The sequence below is a fragment of the Odocoileus virginianus genome, chromosome 12 (assembly GCF_023699985.2).
Source record: "Odocoileus virginianus isolate 20LAN1187 ecotype Illinois chromosome 12, Ovbor_1.2, whole genome shotgun sequence".
NCBI lineage: Eukaryota > Metazoa > Chordata > Mammalia > Artiodactyla > Cervidae > Odocoileus > Odocoileus virginianus.
Genome location: NC_069685.1, coordinates 18,380,151 through 18,403,309, shown reverse-complemented (window position 1 = coordinate 18,403,309; position 23,159 = coordinate 18,380,151). Strand labels below are relative to the sequence as shown.

The following is a 23,159-nucleotide window of genomic DNA, read 5'->3' as shown; positions in this document are numbered from 1 at the left end:
AAATGTACACAGATACATGAAATGAGAGAAAAGTGCAGCAAAACCACTCAGAAAAATGAACTAAAATGGAAACTTATAATTCAGAAACATAGGGTAATAAGCAATCAGAAGCATTAGTATAAGCATTTTCAGCCCTAAAACCACTTGATTTTTTATCCCACTATTAGAATAAATTCATGCCTAAATAAAATTATTCAGCAAAATGTAAATAGCTTGAGAGTAAATTTTCATTTGCTTGAATTTCATATGAACAAAAAATTTGCATTGTCTGCATCTCATTTTTTCTCATTTTCTCAAGATTTAGAGTGTGTCTTCCAGATGTATTACAGTGATCCATATTTATCATGGATGAATGTAAAGATATTACTAGGCAAGTTTGAGTGCACAAAAATAGAAACAAAATTGGTTTTTGATAAAATGTTAGCAAGTAAATAAATCAGAAGACAAAATATTTTAATAACAATAAATTACATTTCACACTAATGCTCAATTCTTATTTTTGTTATACTGTTTTTACAGTATCCTTTTTAAAACATTATATTTTCCTTGGGATTTTGTGTAAAGTACTCTAAGGTGATGCAAACCATTTTTTTTCCAAAACAACCAAGTTCCATTCAGATGCATAAAGTGAAAATAAGAGTTGCTCAGTCATGTCTGACTCCAGCCCAGAATACTGGAGTGGGTAGCCTTTCCCTTCTCCAAGGGATCTTCCCAACCCAGGGATCAAACCCAGGTCTCCTGCATTGCAGGCAGATTCTTTATCAGCTGAACAACAAGGGAAGCCCAAGAATACTGGAGTGCGTAGCCTATCACCTCTCCAGTGGATCATCCCAACCCAGCAATCAAACTGGGATCTCCTGCAATGCAGGCAGATTCTTTACCAACTGAGCTATCAGGGAAGGCCTCAGATACATATGGCTGAGAAAATGAACTACTCATCACAATTCTGTATCCTTCTTTCCAAAGTATCAGTTATTCCTGAGAAGCAGCTACCTAGATAGACATTTCCTAGACTCTCCAGTATCTAGGTGGGAGTGTGGCTCATTCATCCATGTCAACTGATGTGGCAATTGCAGGTCAAGGGGGTTAAGAAGTAGGTTGCCTTGTCCACCCCCACTCCCCACCCCTACTTCCCTAGTTGCAGAGGATCTATACAGAGGCAAAACCACAATGTGGAAGAGGAATCTGGGCCACAGAATCAATACGTGGAATAAAATCCACCCTCAGCCAGGGACACCAACAGTGGACTGTCACATGATTTAAAAATTAAACTTTCAATTGTTTCAAGCTACTAAAAATCTGTGGCTCATTTGTGAAAGCAGCTAACATTACCCTAACAAGAGAATGAAGGACTTCATTTTATCAAGGCTTTTTGTAGATCTCAGTGAATTAATTTATATGAGACAAAATGGGTCCTCATTAATTTTTACCTTATATTTTTTGTTTTGTAAGAGACTGCTGCTGCTAAGTCGCTTCAGTTGTGTCCGATTCTGTGCGACCCCATAGACGGTAGCCCACCAGGCTCCGCCGTCCCTGGGATTCTCCAGGCAAGAACAGTGGAGTGGGTTGCCATTTCCTTCTCCAATGCATGAAAGTGAAAAGTGAAAGTGAAGTCGCTCAGTCGTGTCCGACTCTTAGTGACCTCATGGACTGCAGCCCACCAGGCTCCTCCGTCCATGGGATTTTCCAGGCAAGAGTACTGCAGTGGGTTCCACTGCCTTCTCTGTAAGAGACTAGTATATGACATAAAGTCTTTAAAATAATGTCCCACATGACTAGAATAAATTAAAACATTTGAATAAGTTAGAATAGTGAAAATTCTATTATTATTCCAACTGCCCAGAAACAGAGCAAACATAGACCCCATTGTTCATTCTTTTGAAATATAATATCTCCTGCACTTCTGAAAATTGCTACCAATCCAACAAAGATCAAAGTATGATTGCCTTTTTTTGACCAAGGACACATAATAAGATAATGCAAAGTTTAATAAATATACTCTTACACTAAGAACTAGGTGATGTAAAATAAATATACCCACTTTGGCACAGTAAGTGGGAATTAAGAGTCAAAATTCCCTCAGGCCATTAACATGAGTCTCAGAAGGAACTGATAACAGTTCTCCTACTATAAACTCATAAATCAAATCCAGTCACATTTCTGATCAGCTGCATGATAAGAAATGGAACAGGTAAACATGGAGACATTGAACCATGACAAATGAACTACTGCTTCTACCACCAAAAACTGCCTTCAACATTTGTGACCAACAATGACAAGTCTAATTATTTGCAATCATTTTACTTTGATAACTGGCTTTCCAGTTGGGTGCTCTGGGAATCAAAATAGAAGTCAGTCACTGGTAGGACTGGACTTCCCAGGTGGCACTAGTGGTAAAGAATTCGGCTAATGGTGCAAGAGACATAAGAGATGCAGGTTTGACCCCACGGTTGGGAAGATCCCTTGGAGGAGGGCACCGCAACCCATCCAGTATTCTTGCCTGGAGAATCCCCTGAACAGAGGAGCCTGGCGGGCTACAGTCCATAGAATCTCAAAGTGTCTGCTGCTGCTGCTGCTGCTAAGTCACTTCAGTTGTGTCCGACTCTGTGCGACCCCATAGACGGCAGCCCACCAGGCTCCCCCATCCCTGGGATTCTCCAGGCAAGAACACTGGAGTGGGGTGCCATTTCCTTCTCCAAGCCATGCAAGTGAAAAGTGAAAGTGAAGTCGCTCAGTCGTGTCTGACTCTTTAAGACACCATGGACTGTGGCCTACCAGGCTCCTCCATCCATGAGATTTTCCAGGCAAGAGTACTGGAGTGGGGTGCCATTGCCCTCTCCCCTCATAGTGTCAGGCACTACTAAAGCAACTTAGCATACATACATGGATGGATACACTAACTAATAGGTAAGTAGGTGAACCTATTATCACTCACTTCAACCAGATCAGTCCTCTTTTACTTGTTTTATGTATTGATACACAACTAAGTGATCCAGTGCTTTTGAATAGTTTTAACACCATTCCTCCAGACGCTACAAGCCAAATCATGTCTTTAGATAATTTTTGGACTCAATACTGGCTTCCTATTAAAGGTACATGTATTGGTTTCATAAATTGCCTACCTATGAATGATTGCACATATGGATATATTTGATCCTAAAAGTTAAAACAATTTTTCACTGCCACAATCCTATGTATAGGTAACTAAGGGAAAAGTTCTTAACAGGAAAGGTATTAAGTTGATAGGGGAGCTAATAGTTATGCCTTGACTTTAATCAAAATGGTACATTCACATGGCCAGGCCCCAGAGAACATGACACAGTGGCTTAATGGAGCCACAGAGAAAGGTGAAGATGAGAAGAAAAAGAGCTGATAGGTTAAGCACCTTGCCAGTTAAGAGAGATAATATGTCATTATCAAGAAAGTGATGATGAAGACTCCTGCGTGGAACAGTTGACAGCTTCCTGCAAAGGTCATAAAGGCCCCCAGAATGGCAGAACTTCCTGCATGCGCCTCTCTGCTCTCCTTGGGCTGTTCGTTTACCAAGATTTGTATTCCCAGCAGAAATGGATATCGTTGTCTTTTATCTTTCAGCTCAAAAGTTAAACCTTTTGAAAAATAAGCTTTTGTGCTTTATCTTGTGTTTGCTAATGCCTTTTCTTAGATTGCAAGGATTCACAGGGAAGCTCTCTCCTTAGGGATAAAGTCCAACACAACATGCAGTGGTTGAGGGGCCACCTGCTTCAGAAAGAGAAGTGCTTCCCTCATTCACCCACCCTGTAATTTCCCTTCTCTTACATAGCCTCCCTTTGACCCATCCTCGAATTCCTATAACCAAGAAAAGAAAAAAATGTACATATACCATCGCAAGTATAAGCTTTCTTTATGCAAAACCTTTTCTCTGAAGTTTTGCCTTTGATGTTTGTTTTAACTTGATTTCATAGAATTATGAAAAATTCTCTAGGCTCCAATCTGAAGGCTGGTTCAAGTCATGTTCCAGGCATCCGCAGGGACCTAGAAGATCACTGGACTTCTCCAGGCTTAAACTTCCTCCTTAAAGAGGGTGCTGAATTAATGAAATGCCGTGTCCGTTTCACTTGGAAGATCATTATTTGATCACTTTAGCAAATAAAGCTGATTTGTAAAGACTGTTCAACAGAATCCTTTGAAAACTCAGCTGAGCCTTTGCTCATGTATCAGAGCATCCTAAGGAAATGCCTGCTTTTGCCTTGCTCTGTCATTAAAAGAAAAAAATAGGATACTGACTTTCAAACTCTTCTTCTGGGTCTTGAGATTATGATTCTATCCTCAATCAGGAATACCAAAACATTACAACTACCTACATTGTATCAGCCTCGCTGACCATTACAGAAGAGCATTTAAAGGCTAAGTGGTCTGTCTCTTCTCCAAATTCTAAGACAGTTTCTATAAATCAGGTCAGACCTCTGGATGCCACATTAAATGGACCATATCATCAAAGATATTTATATTTTATGCCTTTAGCTTTCATCAAAATGTTATTGCAAATATATTTTTTAAAATTAGACATTTGTAATAACATTATTGAGGATATTGTCATTTGATCTATCAGAGTTGTTTATAAAAAAGTTGATTCATTTCACCACTGTTTGTCAAATATCTTATTTATGCTAGACATTGTTATAAGTAAAGTGATAAAGATATAAACTACAATAAAAAAATCATTCTCTTATGGAATCCAAAATTTGAACAGGATAAGACATGGAGCTCCCCACCTCCCATTCTTCACATGATGCCTCAGTCAGTCAGGCTCAGATCAAAATCTCCCCTTAGAGAAGTCTGCTCTCCATTTCAGAGTATGCCCCACAACCTCTGTACTCCTCATTCCCTATTATTTTCAATGTGAGGAAAACAAAACAAAACATTTTTAACTCCAGCAGTCTTTGCAAATATCCTTGTATATTCACACTTACCAGATTCTGCAGAGAAATTAAGGACATTCAACTGACCACATAAAGTGTCCTCAAATTTGCTCTAAAACTCTAGTGCAAATATTTTCATGAGGAGTTGTCAGGACTCCGTCACTCTCAAGAATAGTTCTGCTTTTTATGAACTTTGTAATCACATATGGAAAGAGTTCCTGGACTAGTTGGCCTCTCATTTATTTATTTGCTTTCATCAACCTTTTATTTTTGGATATATTCTGAAAGAAATAGTTCATTAAAACAAGAAGAGAAGATAAATACTTCGGATGTATAATGGGATTAAAACACTTAGAAGTGTGTTTATAATAGTGATGGAAAGACTCAAAAAACTTAGCAAATTTAAATTACTTCAAGCAAACTAAGCTGTCGTTTTGATTCTTCCTTTTATATTATTTTCATAGCTATGAGATAAATCTGTACTAACCTCCCAAAAGAAGACTTTAAAAAAATAAATAAATGGAAGCAACGAAGAGGAAAAAGGAAAAAAAAATGTTAAGAGGCAGCTTTAACCAAAAAAAGGAATGTTTATTCCACCCAAACCTCATGTGAATTCTAAATTATTAAATCTCTGCGAACACCTGATTTATGAACAGGATAACACAGCCCCTAGCCAAAATCATTTTTAATAAAAAGCAGGAGGTTTCCTGAAGTTCATCTCAGATTTAATATCAAACACAGCAGCCACACATGAACGTTTCCCCATAAAACACGAACACAGCATAGCACTGGCAACCATCGGCAGGGAAATAGCAGTGCAAACAAACACGGTGTCCAAACCATGGAAGGGATCAGGCCTCGCAATCTAGAGGCAGCAGCCGACGGAAAGGGACCACAGGCTGAAAAGATATCACCGAGGGAGGGAAAAGGCACAAGGAAGGCTCACTTCTAAATACGTGACAGCGGCTGACTCACTCCCGGTCAAAGCACTGAGCTTCCTGCTTGACTACTGGATTGACAGAGCAACACGATTGTGTCTTGAGTTGATTTCTATGCATACATGTGGAACTGTACCAAATGAGTTGGAACCACCACGAGAAAATAAATGCTAGAAATGACATAATTCAATACTGCATTCTCATTTTGTAAGAAAAGTAGCAAGTGTCTAAGAGATGCATTAAAAACATGATTCAAGTATTTTTCCACAGATGTTTGGTTCAATGATAAGAAAAATGTCGAGGGAAAAACTTATTATTTCTAATATATGTTGCTTAGGAATTGTGTGTACTGCCATGTTTATACTCTGTGTGGCAAAAGATTATTTCTCAGGAGCATAAACTGAACTAGTTGGATACATACATAATAATTACATTCTTTCATGTTTAATCCCTACACGGTTGATTCAACAACTACACGCATCATAAAGAAATAATTTTTGCATGTTTCCACTGAAAAGTCCATTGATATTCTGGCATTTGGCATTTTGTTTAAAAATATTCTGGAACAGAGACAATCATTACCAAAGGTGCTTTATCAGTAGAGATTAGGTGTTAAGGAACGGCTAAAGGGGAAAAGATTAAGACTAACATTATTGGATGATAACTTGTAGGTTGTTATAATTAGTCAGCATTTAAAAAATCTAATAGAAGAAGAAGAATAAGTCAACAATTAACCACAGGACACAGCAAAAGAAATTTCTAGACTATCTAGAATTTAGTCATATATGCAATGTGTGCATGCTTAGTCACTCAGCTGTGTTCAACTCTTTGCAACCCTATGGACTGTCAGCCACCAGGCTCCTCTCTCCATGGGATGTTCCAGGCAAGAATACTGGAGTGGGTTGCCATTTCCTTCTCTATGCATATATGCAGAATGTATCTTTATATGGTGCCAGTTATATTACGAGATAATATTACCAAAATAACTTGGAAAAACCATGAGTTTTAAATTTCAAAGTACTGCATGGATTCTCTTCCTATGCATGGAAAGCTAAGAGTAGAAACTGTCTTTATACAAATATGTTATACTCATGTTGATTTATTTAGAGAAAAAGAATACTTTTTCTCTCAATTAAGGCCTCCTTTTCCTCTCAATTAAAAAAGCATTAAAACTTTAAATAATAAAAATTGTATATTAATGGGTTGATATATCAACAGAGGAGATAAGTGAAACAGAATAGATTACCTTGAAATAAAACCTAGTACATGACATAGAAGCTTAATATAAAATAAGATAACTGTAGTAAATGTTATAAGCTAAGTAAATATCATAAGCTAAAGGTAATTTCTGTTCAAGAAATGATGGGATATTGGGGGGAAATCAAGGACAGATGGATACTTTGGATGGATCACACTCAAAGAAATCCATTCCAGATAAGGCAAATGTTCAATGGAAAAAAATCAGGGAAAAACAAACAAAACATGAGTGAGATTTAAATGATCTAGGATATAGAAACAGCTATGATATAAAAGCAATAAACAGAAAAAAAATTTAAATGGTTACATTTAAATGTGCTGCTGCTGTTAAGTCACTTTAATCATGTCCGATTCTTTGCGGCCCCATGGACTGTAACCCACCAGGTTCCTCTGTTCATGGGATTCTCCAGGCAAGAATACTGGAGTAGGTTGCCATTTCCTCCTTCAGGCGATCTTCCTGACCCAGGGATCCAGCCAGCATCTCCTGCATCCCCTGCATTGGCAGGCAGGTTCTTTACCACTAATGTGACCTGGGAAGCCCCACATTTAAATTCAATAGATATTTAAACATTTTACTTATTAGTTAGTATATTTAAATTCAAAGTTCTATAAGTTGAATCATTAAGAAAAATTTATTGATATGAAAAATTCATGAAATGTTAAAAAAAAAAACAGGATATAAAGAATCAGTGCCCATGATATACAAAGAATTCTGTTGAATCATTACTATTTATGCCCCCACGTGGCATCCACACAGCTACCTAACAAGAAAGAAGTATTAAGCCTCTTGTGTGAAACTGGAACTTAAAACACGAGGTTTAATTTTTGCTTTTCATTTAACAAAGATTTTTTGTAAATAATGATAGACTGCTGACTAAGTGTTTTTATATGTCACTATTGGGAGAGGAAATTTATATATGTACCCATTTTTGGAAAGCAACTTGGTAATGCAAAAAGAGGCCTTTTAAAATTTCATTGCCTTTGACATAATAATTCTCTTTTATCAATCTTCCTAAGAAAATCATTGACTATGTACAAAGATTTATGTATTAAATACATAAAAACAACATTATTAGACTAAGAAAAACTGGGAACACTTTCAATGTTTAAGAGAAAAGTGAGTACATACTGATGTACCTACCCAGTAAAATATTACACCACCATTAAAAATGGTATTAGATTTTAAAGATCTAGGAAAATAATGAAATGACATGAAATTTTAAAAGTGAGATAGATCTAGATGAAAAAAAGAGTAAGAGTTAAGCTTGACAAACAGCAAATCTAGATGGCAGAGAAGACTTCACAGTGCCTTCAAACTGCTGCGGATGCAGCAATGAATGACACAGGAAAAGCTGCCAATATATAAGCAAACAAGTAAATACATACTAAAATGTCAAGGTTATGAAGCAAAATGCCTCTGTATATGTATCTCTACTAATACATGCATGGCACAGATACACACACAAGTGGGGGGAAAAAAAAAAAACTCTCAATGAGTACTTATATTTGATCTAATCATAAGATGATATCTGACTTTAATTTTCTTCTACATATTTTTGATAGTTTAAAATGATCATCTATTATTAAAATAAAGGGGAGAGACTATAGACTGTTATTGAAAATACTATGAAAATCATAAAGTTTTACTTTGACATTTCCTGGAAGGGTACAGAAGACATAAAAAGAAATTTTCTGTCTATCCCTTGACTAAATCATTTGACCACAACTACACATGGAAATTAGTGTCCTAGCCAGTTAAAAATGGAATAAACGAGGTGTGTTAGGAGAATTATGAGAACGAGATACAGGGTATCTTGTGTTCCTGGGTGCCCCGGGACTAGCCACGTGGAGTTGGAGAGGCCAGACTGAGAGGTGGGGGACTTCTGGGAGGAGTTGCTATAGAAATAGCAACTATGCTCCAATAAAAATTAATTGAAATAACCACAGTAGAAACTGAATTAGCACTATCTTTCAGAGAACAGGAAACTGCCACTCTGTTTAGTCACAGACTTGCATCATAAATTTGACAGTTTGAAAGCACCTACATATTCAAGCGGAAGCTCTCTCCCTTGCTGCAGTTCAGAGTTCAGGTTGTGGCTTGGCAGAAAGACAGTCTCATGGCCTAGACAGAGACATCACTGAGTTTAATTTGCAGCTCCATTCCGCCCCCAATCTTTGCCACTGGATCCCCTCTCCCTGGCAAGAGTACATGGCATTATAAGGATCAGTTGCTAAATACATACATTTAAAACACATTTAACCTTTCTTCTATCAGACTCCGAGCAGCTAGAAAACAGTCTTTTAGAATCATGACCTCCTCTTGCTATCTATCTCATTCATTTCTTTTTTCATTTTCTCACTCAAAGAAGAAAAAAAAAATTAATCATGTCTTCTATATCAATTTCTCTTTTGCCTGCCTCAGGCCAGAATAAAGGAAGTGAGATTTTGACTGTTTGAAAATATCAGTGTGGGGAAATTAAATATTGCCCCTCAGAGAGACTTCACAACTCTTTTAAGAACTAGTCAATCTCTAAAGATTAGAGAAAAGTTTTTTAAAAACCCAACCATTTCCTTATAATGGCCTAATATTTTAATATTTCCTAATCATCAAGCTTCTGTTTTGATTTTGTAACTAAAAGACCTTCAATAAATGACCTGGAAGAGAATACTTAATTCAAGTAGCCTGGGACTTCTTTCATTACGTGTGTGAATAACAGTTTCAGAAAGTTGAATGTAGGTAAATGTTAATATTTTTGAAAAGCCGTTTTGTTCTCTTTTCATATGACATACAGGGGACTCCTAATGATTATATTCTCCCCTCAACTGTTAACAATTTCAAGGTTACAATCTTGCCCTATCCATCTCTCTTAGATTTGTGTTCAAACATCATTAAGTGTTTAGAAAGAAGACTGGAAAGGGATCAGGACTGAAACTCCTAAACACAAGCAAATTAATCTAGCAATCCAACAACAGACTTCAACTGTTTTATCTTTACAAGGAAAGGGTTGGAAAATTTAATGGCTACCTTCCTTCCAGTTCTAACACCCCAGGCCTTCATGGTTTATTTTTTCAAGGTCAAGTTCAGTTCAATTCAGTTGCTCAGTTAAGTCCAACTCTTTGTGACCCCATGAACCGCAGCAGGCCAGGCCTCCCTGTCCATCACCAACTCCTGGAGTTTACTCAAACCCATGTCCATTGAGTCAGTGATGCCATCCAACCATCTAATCCTCTGTCATCCCCTTCTCTTCCTGCCCTCAATATTACCCAGCATCAGAGTCTTTCCAAATGAGCCAGCTCTTCGCATCAGGTGGCCAAATTATCGGAGTTTCAGCTTCAACATGAGTCCTACCAATGAACACCCAGGACTGATCTCGTTTAGGAAGGTCAAGTTCATTGTGCTGTTAATTGTGACAGTGAGTTAGTCTAATAAACTGGGTCACAACAATACCAATGTGTGAATGGAAGAAGGTAAATGGGTAGAGAACTATTTTTACACAGAGGTAGCATGAAAATTGAAACAATTTAGCCCTTTAGAGATATTACTACATGCTTTGCAATCTATTGTTGAATGAATGACTTTGACTGTACAATACTGGAAAGGAAGAAAAAAATGACATCATGAAAGGCCAAAAGGAGAGAGAGATGCCTTAGATGAATGGGACAGCAGATGCTTATAAAAAGCTCAGTGTGATAGGCAAACTACCAGGTTCTGGAAACAGATCAGTTTATAAAAATCATGCATTATAATTGTTAGTCTCTTTCTCATTTTATGGTACATGAGTATATTATAAGCTTTGCTTTTTCACATATTATGAAATATTTGAGCACTATGCCACAGACTTAATTTCACAAATTATCTTCCATATAATATAGTATATCTTACCATAAAAAATATATGGTGACTCTGATGGTAAAGAATCCACCTGCAATGCAGGAGACCTGGGTTCGATCCCTGGGTTGGGAAGATGTCCTGGAAAAGGGAATGGCAACCCACTCCAGTACTCTTGCCTGGGAATCCCATGGACAGAGGATCCTGGGGGCTACAATGCAGAGTGTTGCAAAGAGTTGGACACAGCTGAGCAATTAAGCACAGCACACCATATAAAATAGTGGCCTTTGTATTTCATCACTGCATTCTCAACAAATTTGTATCAGTAATGATTATTGTTAAGCTTTTGATACTTCTATCTGTCACACGTTTGTAAGTTTAAGAGAGGAAGAAAGAATACCTAAAAGTGGGGTATGAGAACATGGTACAGTAGTAAATAGTTGGGAGAATCATCTGATGTTTAAAAGCTATGAGCTAGTCTCCTTAGAAAACCAATGAAATACTTCAGGTCTTTGAAAAATAGCCTCCAATGTCAGAGCTCAGAAAAACCTAACTCAGAGACTGAGATAATTTCTGCTTCCCATGGCAAAGCACTTCAAACAGGATGTCTTTTACCTTATCATAATGGATTGCGAACCCAACAATTAAGCAGTGCAGAAGAAAAGAAACACTTGGCCCAAGTTTACAAATCCTGATCTGATAACCCTTACTGGATTACAAAAGAGCTGATGACATGATGTTTGATGACAACAATAAAAAGTAAGTGGCCTATCATTAAATAAGCATCTACTATGAGCAAAATAATGTCAGATTATTAATAATCAGAAATTATTTCTGATTGTCACCGAAACTTTGCAAGATAAGTATAAGAATACCCACTGAACAGATGAATAGAAGAATGAAAATACATTTTTGAAAGTCATTACAAAAAAACTCTTATTCCTTAGGTAGGAAGCATAAAATCCTAAATAAATCAATAATTCTAACCTAATTATCATAAATGTCTAATACTTAAGATAATAGAGCTATCATATATGTGATAAAATTAGTAAATAGATCCAGGGTTCATCATCACAGATTACTGATCATCCTAACAAGTGTATTAAAATCTATATTCCTCTTGGCACACTCCATATATCATAAGATCCTGTGGTTAAGGTGGTCCCAATGAGTCGGTTTTCAGAACTTGTATCTCACCCTAGATCTTCAGGTCTGATAAATTCTCACACTGGGATGAGGGTGGATGCCAATCTGGTTTTATTACCCCCACATGTCCATCCAAACTTCTTACCACCTTCTAAAGTAACTCAAAAACTTTAGTCCTGTCTAATCTATCAATCATTATGTGATCTAGAAACTGGTCACAGAATCTCATTCTCTGTCCGTGTTCTTGACACTTTTTCTTCCTCAGAGAGATCTCATAAATTTCATCCCTTGGCCATGCTCCCCAAATACCTTCTATTTGTTAAACTAGGTACTTGCACGTCATCTATAAGAATCACAGAACATACTGGAGCTGACAGAAAATTCAAAATTTGCTATTCTACCCTTCTTTTTTTGCAGCTGAAAAATCAAAGGCTCAGAGAAGATAAAGGATGTGGCTACAAACACAAAATTAAGTATCTCCAGAACCAGACTCCTCATCACTTCCTTCAATTTCAGAGCTTTTTCTACCCCAGTGTGAATCTCACTATGCCTGCAGCGCTAACTGCCTCCCAGCCCAACTCTTGTCCTTTACTGGCACTGCTATTTTCCTTGCGTCCTTACACCCCTTTCTAGAATCCAAATGTTTGAATGCCAGATTTTTTAAACACATCTTATTTAAATACTTCCAAACTCTGATATAGAATTTCTTTTTTAAAACTATTTTTTTAATTAAAGGATAATTACAATATTGTGATTTCTATTTGACCTTAAAAATCTAACTAAGGATTTCTGGATTTCATCTATCTTCCTAGTATGTGACACCCACCCCCAATAATATAGACCTCTGATGCAGTATATACTTCCCCACATTGGTTCCTATATATTCACTAATCTAAAAAGAGAACCTTTGTATTATAGAACTGGAAGCAAGTTTAGGCAATGGTGCCTCTGACTTTTTTCAACCTGAATATCTAAATCATTGTGGCTAAATGATAACCCGTTTAGCTTGATTTTGATAATTCTAATGCCTAACCAAATTCTCTTTGTTTCAACACATAACAACAGAAATTTTATTCTAAAATGAACCCTCTTCTCATTTAATTTAGCCTCACTTGCTCTTTTATTGGTATGGTCTTTTATTGGTCTTTTTTTTTTATATTAAAAAAAAGACAATTCTATATTTTTTAGGAGAGTTATATGTAGACTATGCTGACTCACTCTTTATCTCTAAGTAGTTTAGTCCATATCTTTAAGCTTGGGCAGTGAAGAGATTAAGGTGTTATTTGATAGAATTTTCTGTCACTTTCTCTTCCACCTTGTCTGACTCTAGCAATGGTTCAAGTCCAGGACACGACTACCTTTTCTAAGATACATATAGCTGATTCACTTCAATGTACAGCAGAAACTAAACAACATTTAAAGCTCCAATGTTGTAAATTGTACTCTGACTAAAAAAATCATAAAAGAAGAATGAAATGTGACTCCTTCGACTGTAATTCACTTTAAACTCTATACATGTCACAAAAAGAAAACCCACTGAACATGCCGTCAGGGTCATCCTCCCCAAACACTGCCTCATGTACACCAAAAATATTCAGCATACCCACCACCCACCCTATCCCATAGGGCTTCTAGATCAGGCCCTAAATTTTTGTAATGGAGGATAAAGCTCACCTCACGCCAGTACCCACATCTTAACTACCACTGTGTCTGCTTATTCATCTTCACAATCCTTTGCTTTAGCTAAAGGAGTCCACACAATATTCCCTAAAACCACCAAACAGCTCCATGGTTTTGTGCATGCCCATTCCCTATCAGAGATGCCTTCACTTCCCTATTCTAGCCTTCTAGGTTCTGCCCTTCTCCAAACTTCCTCTTTCAGAGCCAAGTTACATCCTTAGGCATTACACCATCACCTTGCACACCCATGGGTCACATCTGTTTTGCCTCTAAGGAGAGTAGCTGGTATTTGAGAAGAACTCTGACGGATGGACCTAGAGATTATGATACTAAGCAAAGTAAGACAGAAAGAAAAAGATACCATGATATTGCTTATATATGGAATCTAAAATATGACACAAATGAATCTACCTATGAAACAGACTCACAGACATAAGAAAAGACATGTGCTCGTCAAGGGGGAAGAGGGAGGAGAGGGGTGAATTGAGAGTTTGGGACTAGTAGAAGCAAACTATTATATACAGAATGGATAAACAACAAGGTCCTACTGTATAGCAAAGGAAACTATATACAATTTTCTGTAATAAACCATAATGAAAAGAATATTAAAAAGAATTATATATATATGTATACTTATATAACTGAATCACATTTGCTGTATACCAGAACCTAACACAACATTGTAAATCAACTATACTTGAATTTAAAAAAAGAAAAGAAAAACTCTGCAGCCAGATAGAGTCCATTATTATACTAAACATGGATTATAATCCTAGTCTTCTCATGTACTAATTACATGGCCATGAGAAGTTAATTCACTTCTATGTGCTTTTTCAATTGAAGAATGGAAATAAGACACATTATATTGCTAAAAATAGTGAAGTGTTACTCTGAAGTAACCCATCAGTTACTTAGATAACAAGTATCATATTTTTAATAGTGCATTTTTAAGTTAGGTGAACATTCACACACACACACACACACACACACACACACACACACATACACACACCACCTTTCAGGGCTAAACTAGCACTTGTATTCTCCTGTTTTGTGCCAATTCCATAGTTTCCTTTCTGGGAATAAAAAGTTCAGTACATGATACCAGCCACTCAGATCAAGAACCTGTTTGTCAGATTTCATAAAGGAGTTTCCTGGGAAGAGAGGGAACCTAAAAATAGGTGACTGCACTGGAAATACAAATAGTTCATCCGTTATAGCACCACAATTGGCCAATGGAGTGATGAGGACAGTATGGGTGTGGGTATGCAAATATTTGGTTCAGACGGAAAAAAAATAAAAAACCTGCCAAGAAATTCATTCTGATTAAGATGCATGAGCTTATTACCACCTGAGGGAGGTTAGAAACTATTAAATAAAAAGCAGTTCTCATCATCTTCTGAACCCTTTAACTACTAATAACTGGGCACTTTGCTGATGGTGCAGAACAACTTTTCAAGCTGATTAATAGGTCATGTGTGTTGAAAAGGCACCTTTGTTCATAAAAAAATTATGCTAATCCTCTAATTTTTTCCAAAGATTATGAAATATTCTAATCTTTGAAGAACATAGGTTTGAGTTGTAGATGGTGTTTGTATATCACTTGTCAGGCTCTTTAACATTTTTGATTTTCATATATTTTATCCTTAAAGCCCCATGGGAACCGCAATATAGGGATTAATACCCTCTATTTAAAGGGGGGTAAATAAAAATTCAGAAGCAATTTAGAGGTCTGCCCAAGGTGAAACATCTCATTAAGTAGAGACAGCATTAGAATTTTTATTCCCTGAACAAATGCTATTTTCAAAGATTCCATAAGTAAATATTTTTATAGTTCATAAAAGTGAAGTAAATATTGCTTAACCGGAAAGTCTCAACTTTACTGGGTTCATCTTAGATGTTCACATTATTGGAATACAATTTTAGCTTACACCTATACAAATTCAAAAGTTGCTCATTTTCCTGAGTAGACCGACAAGTTGAGTCAATGTTTGAATATGACTAGAACAAAATTGTCAAAATTATTTCAGGGCATGGCAAGCACACAGCTAGTGGCCTAGATACATCTTGTTTCTTCCCATAAGGAACAATATGGGATATCCATCTATTTTTGTGAGAACCTCAAACACTGTTTAATGAATGAATGAATACCAAGCAGCAGTTCAAGAATTAGATATTAGTGTTCTAAGAAGTTTTTACCTAGTATAATCCAGAATGTAAAATTTAGTTATAAGCCATCTTTTGAGTACAATCATTGATTTTCAGATCCAGGCATAGAGAAGGGTAACTTACTTGCATAAAGTGGAATATTGATGAAGGGAGCTCCTACAATGTTGAACTCAAAAGCAGGAGACAATCTAGTGACCAACATTACTTCTAATTACAGAAGGTATTTCCTTTCAGATAAGAGGATTCTAACTCTGCAACATCTGGTGTTTGAGGAATTAAATGACATTTGAAAGTGTTACTGACTCAGTCACATCCAACTCTGTGACCCCAGGGACAGGTGCCCACCAGGCTCCTCCGTCCATAGAATTCTTCAGGCAAGAACACTGGAGTGGGTTGTCATTTCCTACTCAAGGAGGCATTTCTGATCTGGGGATCAAACCTGGGTCTCCCTGCATTGCTGGCAAATTCTTCACTGTCTTGAGACACCAGGGAAGCCCCCAAAGGACCTTGTTGTACCTAATAAAGCTAAGACATTTGACCCACCTTATTTATGCCAGCCAGCCAACAATTTATCAAAGTTTTAAATGCTTATAGACATTAGCATGTTGATAATCAACATATGCAAGTAATATGGGTAGCCCAGTTCAAAAAGGCTACAGTAAGTTTCCCAATGTTTCTTATATGAATTATACCTGTTTAAAGATATGGAGGAGATTCATAGCGTTAGATTAGACAGCATGCAAAGTCCCCCTCTAGTTCTGAAATTCTTTTATTCTATTCATCATACCACTTGTGGTCTCTTGTTTTATATATAATTAATGGAAACAGAAACATGGGGTAGAACCACCACTATTGTTCCTAAGACATGAGTTTATGAATTTAGACTCAAAATATAAACTTCAAAAAAGGTAAAATTCAAATTTAGAGACAACTAAAATGAAAGGACATAAAACAGTCAAAAGCATTCACCTTCAGATTTTTGCCTCATAATAGGGTTAGAATCCTAAAAATTAAAAAATAAAAATTCTAAATGTCTTCCACAATGTACACGAAGGATTAATACCTGTCTTCTTTGATTACTGCTTGGTAAAATATTATAACATAATCCTGTAATTTCTGCAACACTTATTTGACACTTTAGCCTTACATGAACAAACTGGGTTGAGCCAAATGTATTTTTTATGCATATGTGAAGCTGAAAAATGCAAAAATTGTGATTGCAGGGTATATCAGCCTCATGTTCCATTAGAGAGAAATTTTTAGACAGCACAAAGGCAAGGAAGAGTACCTTGGTGACCTTGTTCTCTGAACACAGAATCAGCTCTTCCCTGTGTCATTTGTACAAATCCTGATCTTTTGTTTGCCTCAGTGGCTCAACCAGCATAATTATCCTCCTACTCTGAAAATAGTTCAAAATACATCTGCCAAACTTTTTAGATATATTTCCAAAAGAAATACATAAAGTAGAATGATTTCAATTTAGGTTTCAATTATTTCAACAACTGAAGAGAAACACTGTCACATATTAAAATAATCCTAGCAATGCCTTATTGCCATTAATAAAGAGATGCCTCATTTTGCCAAAGAAATCTTTGTAAACTTGGGTATAAATTCAGTTTTACAAATTAGCTTCATTAGGAGACATCATGTCTAAGAAGCTCATGTGGTGAAAACTTTTACAAATTAATTCTGCTTAATAATCCATATTTTTCTAGATACATTTACTTACAGTAGGTAGTTTATATACCTTAAAAACATATAACATTTGAGCATTTATAAAAGACACCTTGGAAATACTCTAAGAATGAAAATAACATTACTTTTTAATGTTAAAAAGATCACAAAACAATATTACTATAATCTGTACATATATACATTATATGATATTTTCTAGCAACTATTACATTAGAAAGCTAGAAAGCATTTAGCACTTGTCTTTCATATAAAATTACATCCTTTAAATGCCAAAATGCAAGATAAAAGATTTCAAGTCAACTTTTAATGTTTTATCATGCAATTTTGCTTCAGCATGTTTGGACAATTTTTAAATTGCTTTATTTTTCTATGATTTTAATCATATTAACAGTTTCATATGTCCTATAAGCAATAGGTGTATAAAATCATAAAATATTATTAACAAATGCCTTTACTCTGGCTTACTACAAATCAATAAGGATAAAAACATACATACTAAGAATTTAAGACTGCATCATTTGAACTGAATGTAAATAACATGGTTATGGACCATTTATGAACCACTCTGATTGATCCCAGGACCTTAAAGGTCTTTGGGCATTTTTCCCAAACTAAATTTCTCCTCTTCTAAATTATCATTGGTATAAGGTGTGATGACTTTCAGGCATCAATTAATACAAATTGAAAGCAAGCAAAGTATTAATTAAACTTGACATTCTGATTATTTAAACCTTCTATTAAAGCTGATTAATCAGAGCATGTTGATAGCCTGCTCTTCAATAATGACAGATGATATCAAGGCTTACTGACTTCCTTCAAGTCTACTATTTCCAACTCTTCAGAACAGAAGGAATAAATGAAGTGAGAAGAGCACTGGAACAAGTCTAATAGACAGACTGACTAATCTCAGACCCCCAAGGTCAAACTAAAGCAATCCATTTCTTGGCTTTCATCAACACAAGACATGATTTATCCATCTGAAAGCAGGATTACAAACATTATACATCTCAATGATATGTTCTTCGCACCATGTAACTTTTTGAACAATGATAGATTGCACAGTTGCCAGAAAAGTAATGTCACGAAGCAAAAACTCATTATATTTTCAGTAAAAACATTTTGATTTCTAAGAACAACTATACACATTAGCAATTATTACTACTGCACACTTCATTTGGGGGGAAAATATCATTTTAAAATTCAGATATTCCTTAGGACTATATATCACCTTCATGGTCCAAACTTTGCACATTTGTGCTCCTCAAAATAGGATTCTTCCTCTAATATTTATTGTTTGTGGAGCCAGTTACCATGCTATAAATAATTATTAAATGAAATAATTTTATATTGCAAAATTTTAATGATAATCACTGTGTTTTCACATAAAAATATTTAATAACTCCTAAATGATAACTCCTACCATAGATCCAAAGCCACTTTTAGAGAAGAAAACATAAATTTTAAGAAACACCATGGGAACATTTTTTAACACTATGAATATAATCATATAACAGGAATTTTGCCCTAAATTTTAGTGCTTTATAAGCTTTAAAGAATAGATGAGATTTAAGAAAGAAGTAATGAGCTATTTGGATTCCATTATTAAGATTCCATTAATTTCCCAGTTTATCTCTCATTTGCTACATTAAGGAACTGTTCTATAAGTCATAGTCATAATAGCAGTTCAGAAATTATTCCATAGAGCAGTGTTAGTTAATTTGAAAGATTTCCACTGAAATTAAATTCTATGTAAAGGGTAACTAATTGCGATCATGAAATCTTATTCTACATTCTATATATTTTAAATCACATCACTATTTTCACTTATCTAAATTAATGATCTCTTTTTCTATCAGGTCACAATTCTAGGGGGATTATATTGCCTAGGTGGAAGAGGACAGTGATGATTCATTTCACCAGCTGCCAGAATGCTGCCCATTACAGCTTACCTGGATACACGCAGCCATGACTGATTGGGGAGCAGATTTATCTCAGCACATCACAAAGGAGAGGGAATAACAATTATTCTCCCTTGTAACTAAAGGTATTTGGGAGCTGTGTCTCCCTACAAAATAATACAAATTACACAGCTGGACAAGGTCCGCATAATTTTACCATCTGTTCTCTATATTCAACCATCAATATTTCCCAAAACAGTCTGTTTTTTAAAAAAAAAAATAAGACTTAGTTTTAAAAGACTTGGACTAACTGTCAACATTTCAGAGGAATATTATTTTTAAAATTAATACATTGAATATTGGTTGATAAATAAATATTACAAATTAATACTTTCCATAGTACTTTCTATTAAGGGAATGCTACAGACTTCTCATATTCTGATTCTGAGAAAATAAATGTGTTGTCTGAGTTTTACAAAGAATCCTCCATGCGAAAATGGAATATCTGAGTACCTAACATAAAAGAATAGAAAGAAATCAGAAGTTTCTTTCTTCAGCTGAAGTCTTGGCAGTCACTCATCATCTTAAGCTAAAAATCCAGGGATCTGTACTCTCTCCTGAAAAGTTCCTTAGTTTAAGGTCTTAAAATATAATTTTAAATTAAAAATATTCTAGGAAGAGTTAATGAAATTTGCAGAACCATGATTTGCAATAAAAGACAATATTTCATCCAATGTAACCAGTGATAACAACCTTAGTCTTATACAACAAGTTTCAATATGGTATGAAATAATTTTTTTGTATTTCTTTCAAAAACACCAGAGAAAAAGAATTGCTTAGGATATATTGGAAACTAAAAAACATTCTTATGGGAGTAACATTTTACCTTGTTTCAAAAGTAAGAATGTAAAACTATTAGCAACCACCAATTGTGTAGAGATTAAAAATAAGTCACTAATCTACATACTTTATACATATCAACTCATTACTACAATCCAATAAGGCACATGTCATTATTATGGTTACTTTTTGAGATGAGGAAATCTCTTTGCAACAACAATGATGATGACAAAAAATCATTGAACCAATACATCAAAGTTCTTTAGTATTTGTTTATATATTGATCGTGGACATTGTCTATGTGTGAAACTAAGGCTCTTTAAGGAAAAGAAAAGGAAAGAAACAGAATCCTTGACTGGCATCTCTCTCTGACAGAATACATCAGAAATTCAGATCAAGCTAATAATGGCATAAATAGTCTTAAATATGCTTAAAATGCACAATAGTTTTTTGTTTTATACACTGAAAACAAAACCTATGCTTAAATTATTAAATAACATTAAAAAAAGGAATATGAATTATCTCCATGCCACTGAGGTACCCATGTCATAAATGTTATATTATGGGTTCACATCCAAACCTACAGTTTGCCCTTGTTTTTGTAAGAAATTATCTCTGATAATGGATTTTAGCAATAGGTCTCTTAAAATGTTTTTAGACTTAAAAGAGACAGCCATAAACCATAGCTATCTCTTTAACACAAAACAAATTCAATAAATACTTTACATGAAATCTAGTAAGAGAAGTCTTTTCTCCACATTGCCACTTACACACTAATTATTTAAAAAACAACAACAGAGCAACCTATTTATCTCTGTAATCAACAGATGTAGAGTCAAAATGTAGTTTATCATTTCAGAGTAATGCTAGAAAGAACTAGTTTCTGGTAAATGTATGTTATAAAGATAAAAAGATTGCTACAAATTTATGTTTCTCAATAAAAGAATCTTTCACATGTTTAAATTTGCGTAAAGTAATTTGTTTAAAGGTTACATCAGATAGTATGAAATACCGTTTTAACCTCAATTGCTGGGTCGGGAAGATCCCCTGGAGGAGGGCATGGCAACCCACTCCAGTGTTCTTGCCTGGAGAAGCCCAGGGACAGAGGAGCCTGGCATGTACAGTCCATAGGGCTGCGGAGTCAGACGTGACTAAACCAACTTAGCATGCACACGCACTGGTTTATGTGTCCAAAATTTTGACAACTCTGGTACTGATTTAATCAGCTTCCAATATACTTGCCGCCAGAACTTTAGTCTACCTTCATTTGAATTGTCAACCCTTTAGGCATGTTCTCTGAAGTCCAGGTTACTTCACACTGACTCACCTTTGTACTTGTTTCCCTGTCTTCAAAGTCTGTCCCTTCCTCTCCCTTTATCTTCCTTTCTCTCTCTCCTTTATTACCTAAGGAACACCAGGGGCTTCTCTGGTGGCTCAGTGGTAAAGAATATGCCTGCCAATGCAGGAAACATGAGTTCAATCCCCAGGTCTGGAAGATGCCCTGGAGAAGGAAATAGCAACCCACTCCAGTATTTTTGCCTGGAGAATTCCACGGACAGAGGATCCTGGCGGGCTACAGTCCATGGGGTCACAAAGGAGTTGGACACAATTTAACAGCTAAACAACAAGGATCACCTACTCATCATTTGAGTCTCTGTATAAGCAACATCTCTCTAGATAAATATTTCCTCCTTTCACCTCTGTCAGACTGGGGAAATAATCTACTGTGGGACCAATCACACCATGTTACAGCTATTTGATTACATATTTGACTCAATGCCTAGACAATAAAGTCTTGAATGCAAGTCTTATTCATCATGTAAGATGATGCACAATAGTTGGAACATGGTAGATGTTTAATAAGTCAGATGAGTTAAATAGCTCCAAAATTCTGTCTTTATCTTACATTGTACTACTCATATTGTCCTTTTGACTTTCTGACCATAGATTATGTGATTTTCCTGTATAAAGTCCATTTTTTATACAAATCATAAAAATCCATTTTTCAAAGTTCTAGATTAAAAATAATTCATTTTGGAACATATGTAAACCATCATGCCACCTAATTATAAAAGGATGATTTTTATCAACAACAAAAAGTAAAAGCACTCATCCAGTTCCTCAAAGTTACAGGTGCCTATGATATTCTACAGCTATTTACAGGCTTTCATAACTACTTGTTTAGTAATTACATCATTCTCCTTAATTGGATAGTTATGAAAAAAATTCACATGAATACTAGAAATACTCAATTTTTGGAATTCACAAATTATGGAACATTTGTGAGCAACCAAGAGTCCATTTTAAGTTGTACGTATATTTTTAAGAAATGAATTAGCTAAAATATAAATCTATTCTCTTATGCTTTCAGGTGATCAGGCAATTTAATATTGGATGTAGAATACACAATAAAGTTACTTACATCTAACTTATGATAAAATCAAGTACATTTTACTGCCCAAGACACTGATGATGAGGATGAGAAAGCTAATTAGCCCCCACTGAATTCCTTCTTTAGGTCTACTTTTTAACCATATAACCTTACATTTATTCCTTATAAATATTTCACAGTAAATACAAATACTTACTTTTCAGGATTTTCTACTTCTTCAGTAACAAAGTTGAGATAAAACCTAAAAAAGACATATATGAATTACAAACCTTTAATAAACTTTATGACCACTATCCAAAGTTTCACATTTTAAATATTTATAATCAAACTCAGAATTATAAAAACTTAATAAACAAATAACCTAAGATGAAACTCTCCAACACTAAAAGCTCTCGCATTTTATTTTTCTATTAA

General features: G+C 35.4%; 1 protein-coding gene across 1 annotated transcript in view; it reads right to left on the bottom strand.

The window, feature by feature from the left end:
- SLC7A11 (solute carrier family 7 member 11) overlaps positions 1-23,159 on the bottom strand; it is an 85,671-nt gene that overhangs the window by 32,799 nt on the left and 29,713 nt on the right. The window contains exon 6 of the mRNA XM_020888205.2: positions 22,942-22,986. Within this exon, the coding sequence (XP_020743864.2) occupies positions 22,942-22,986 (45 nt within the window). The remainder of the gene's footprint in view (positions 1-22,941; positions 22,987-23,159) is intronic.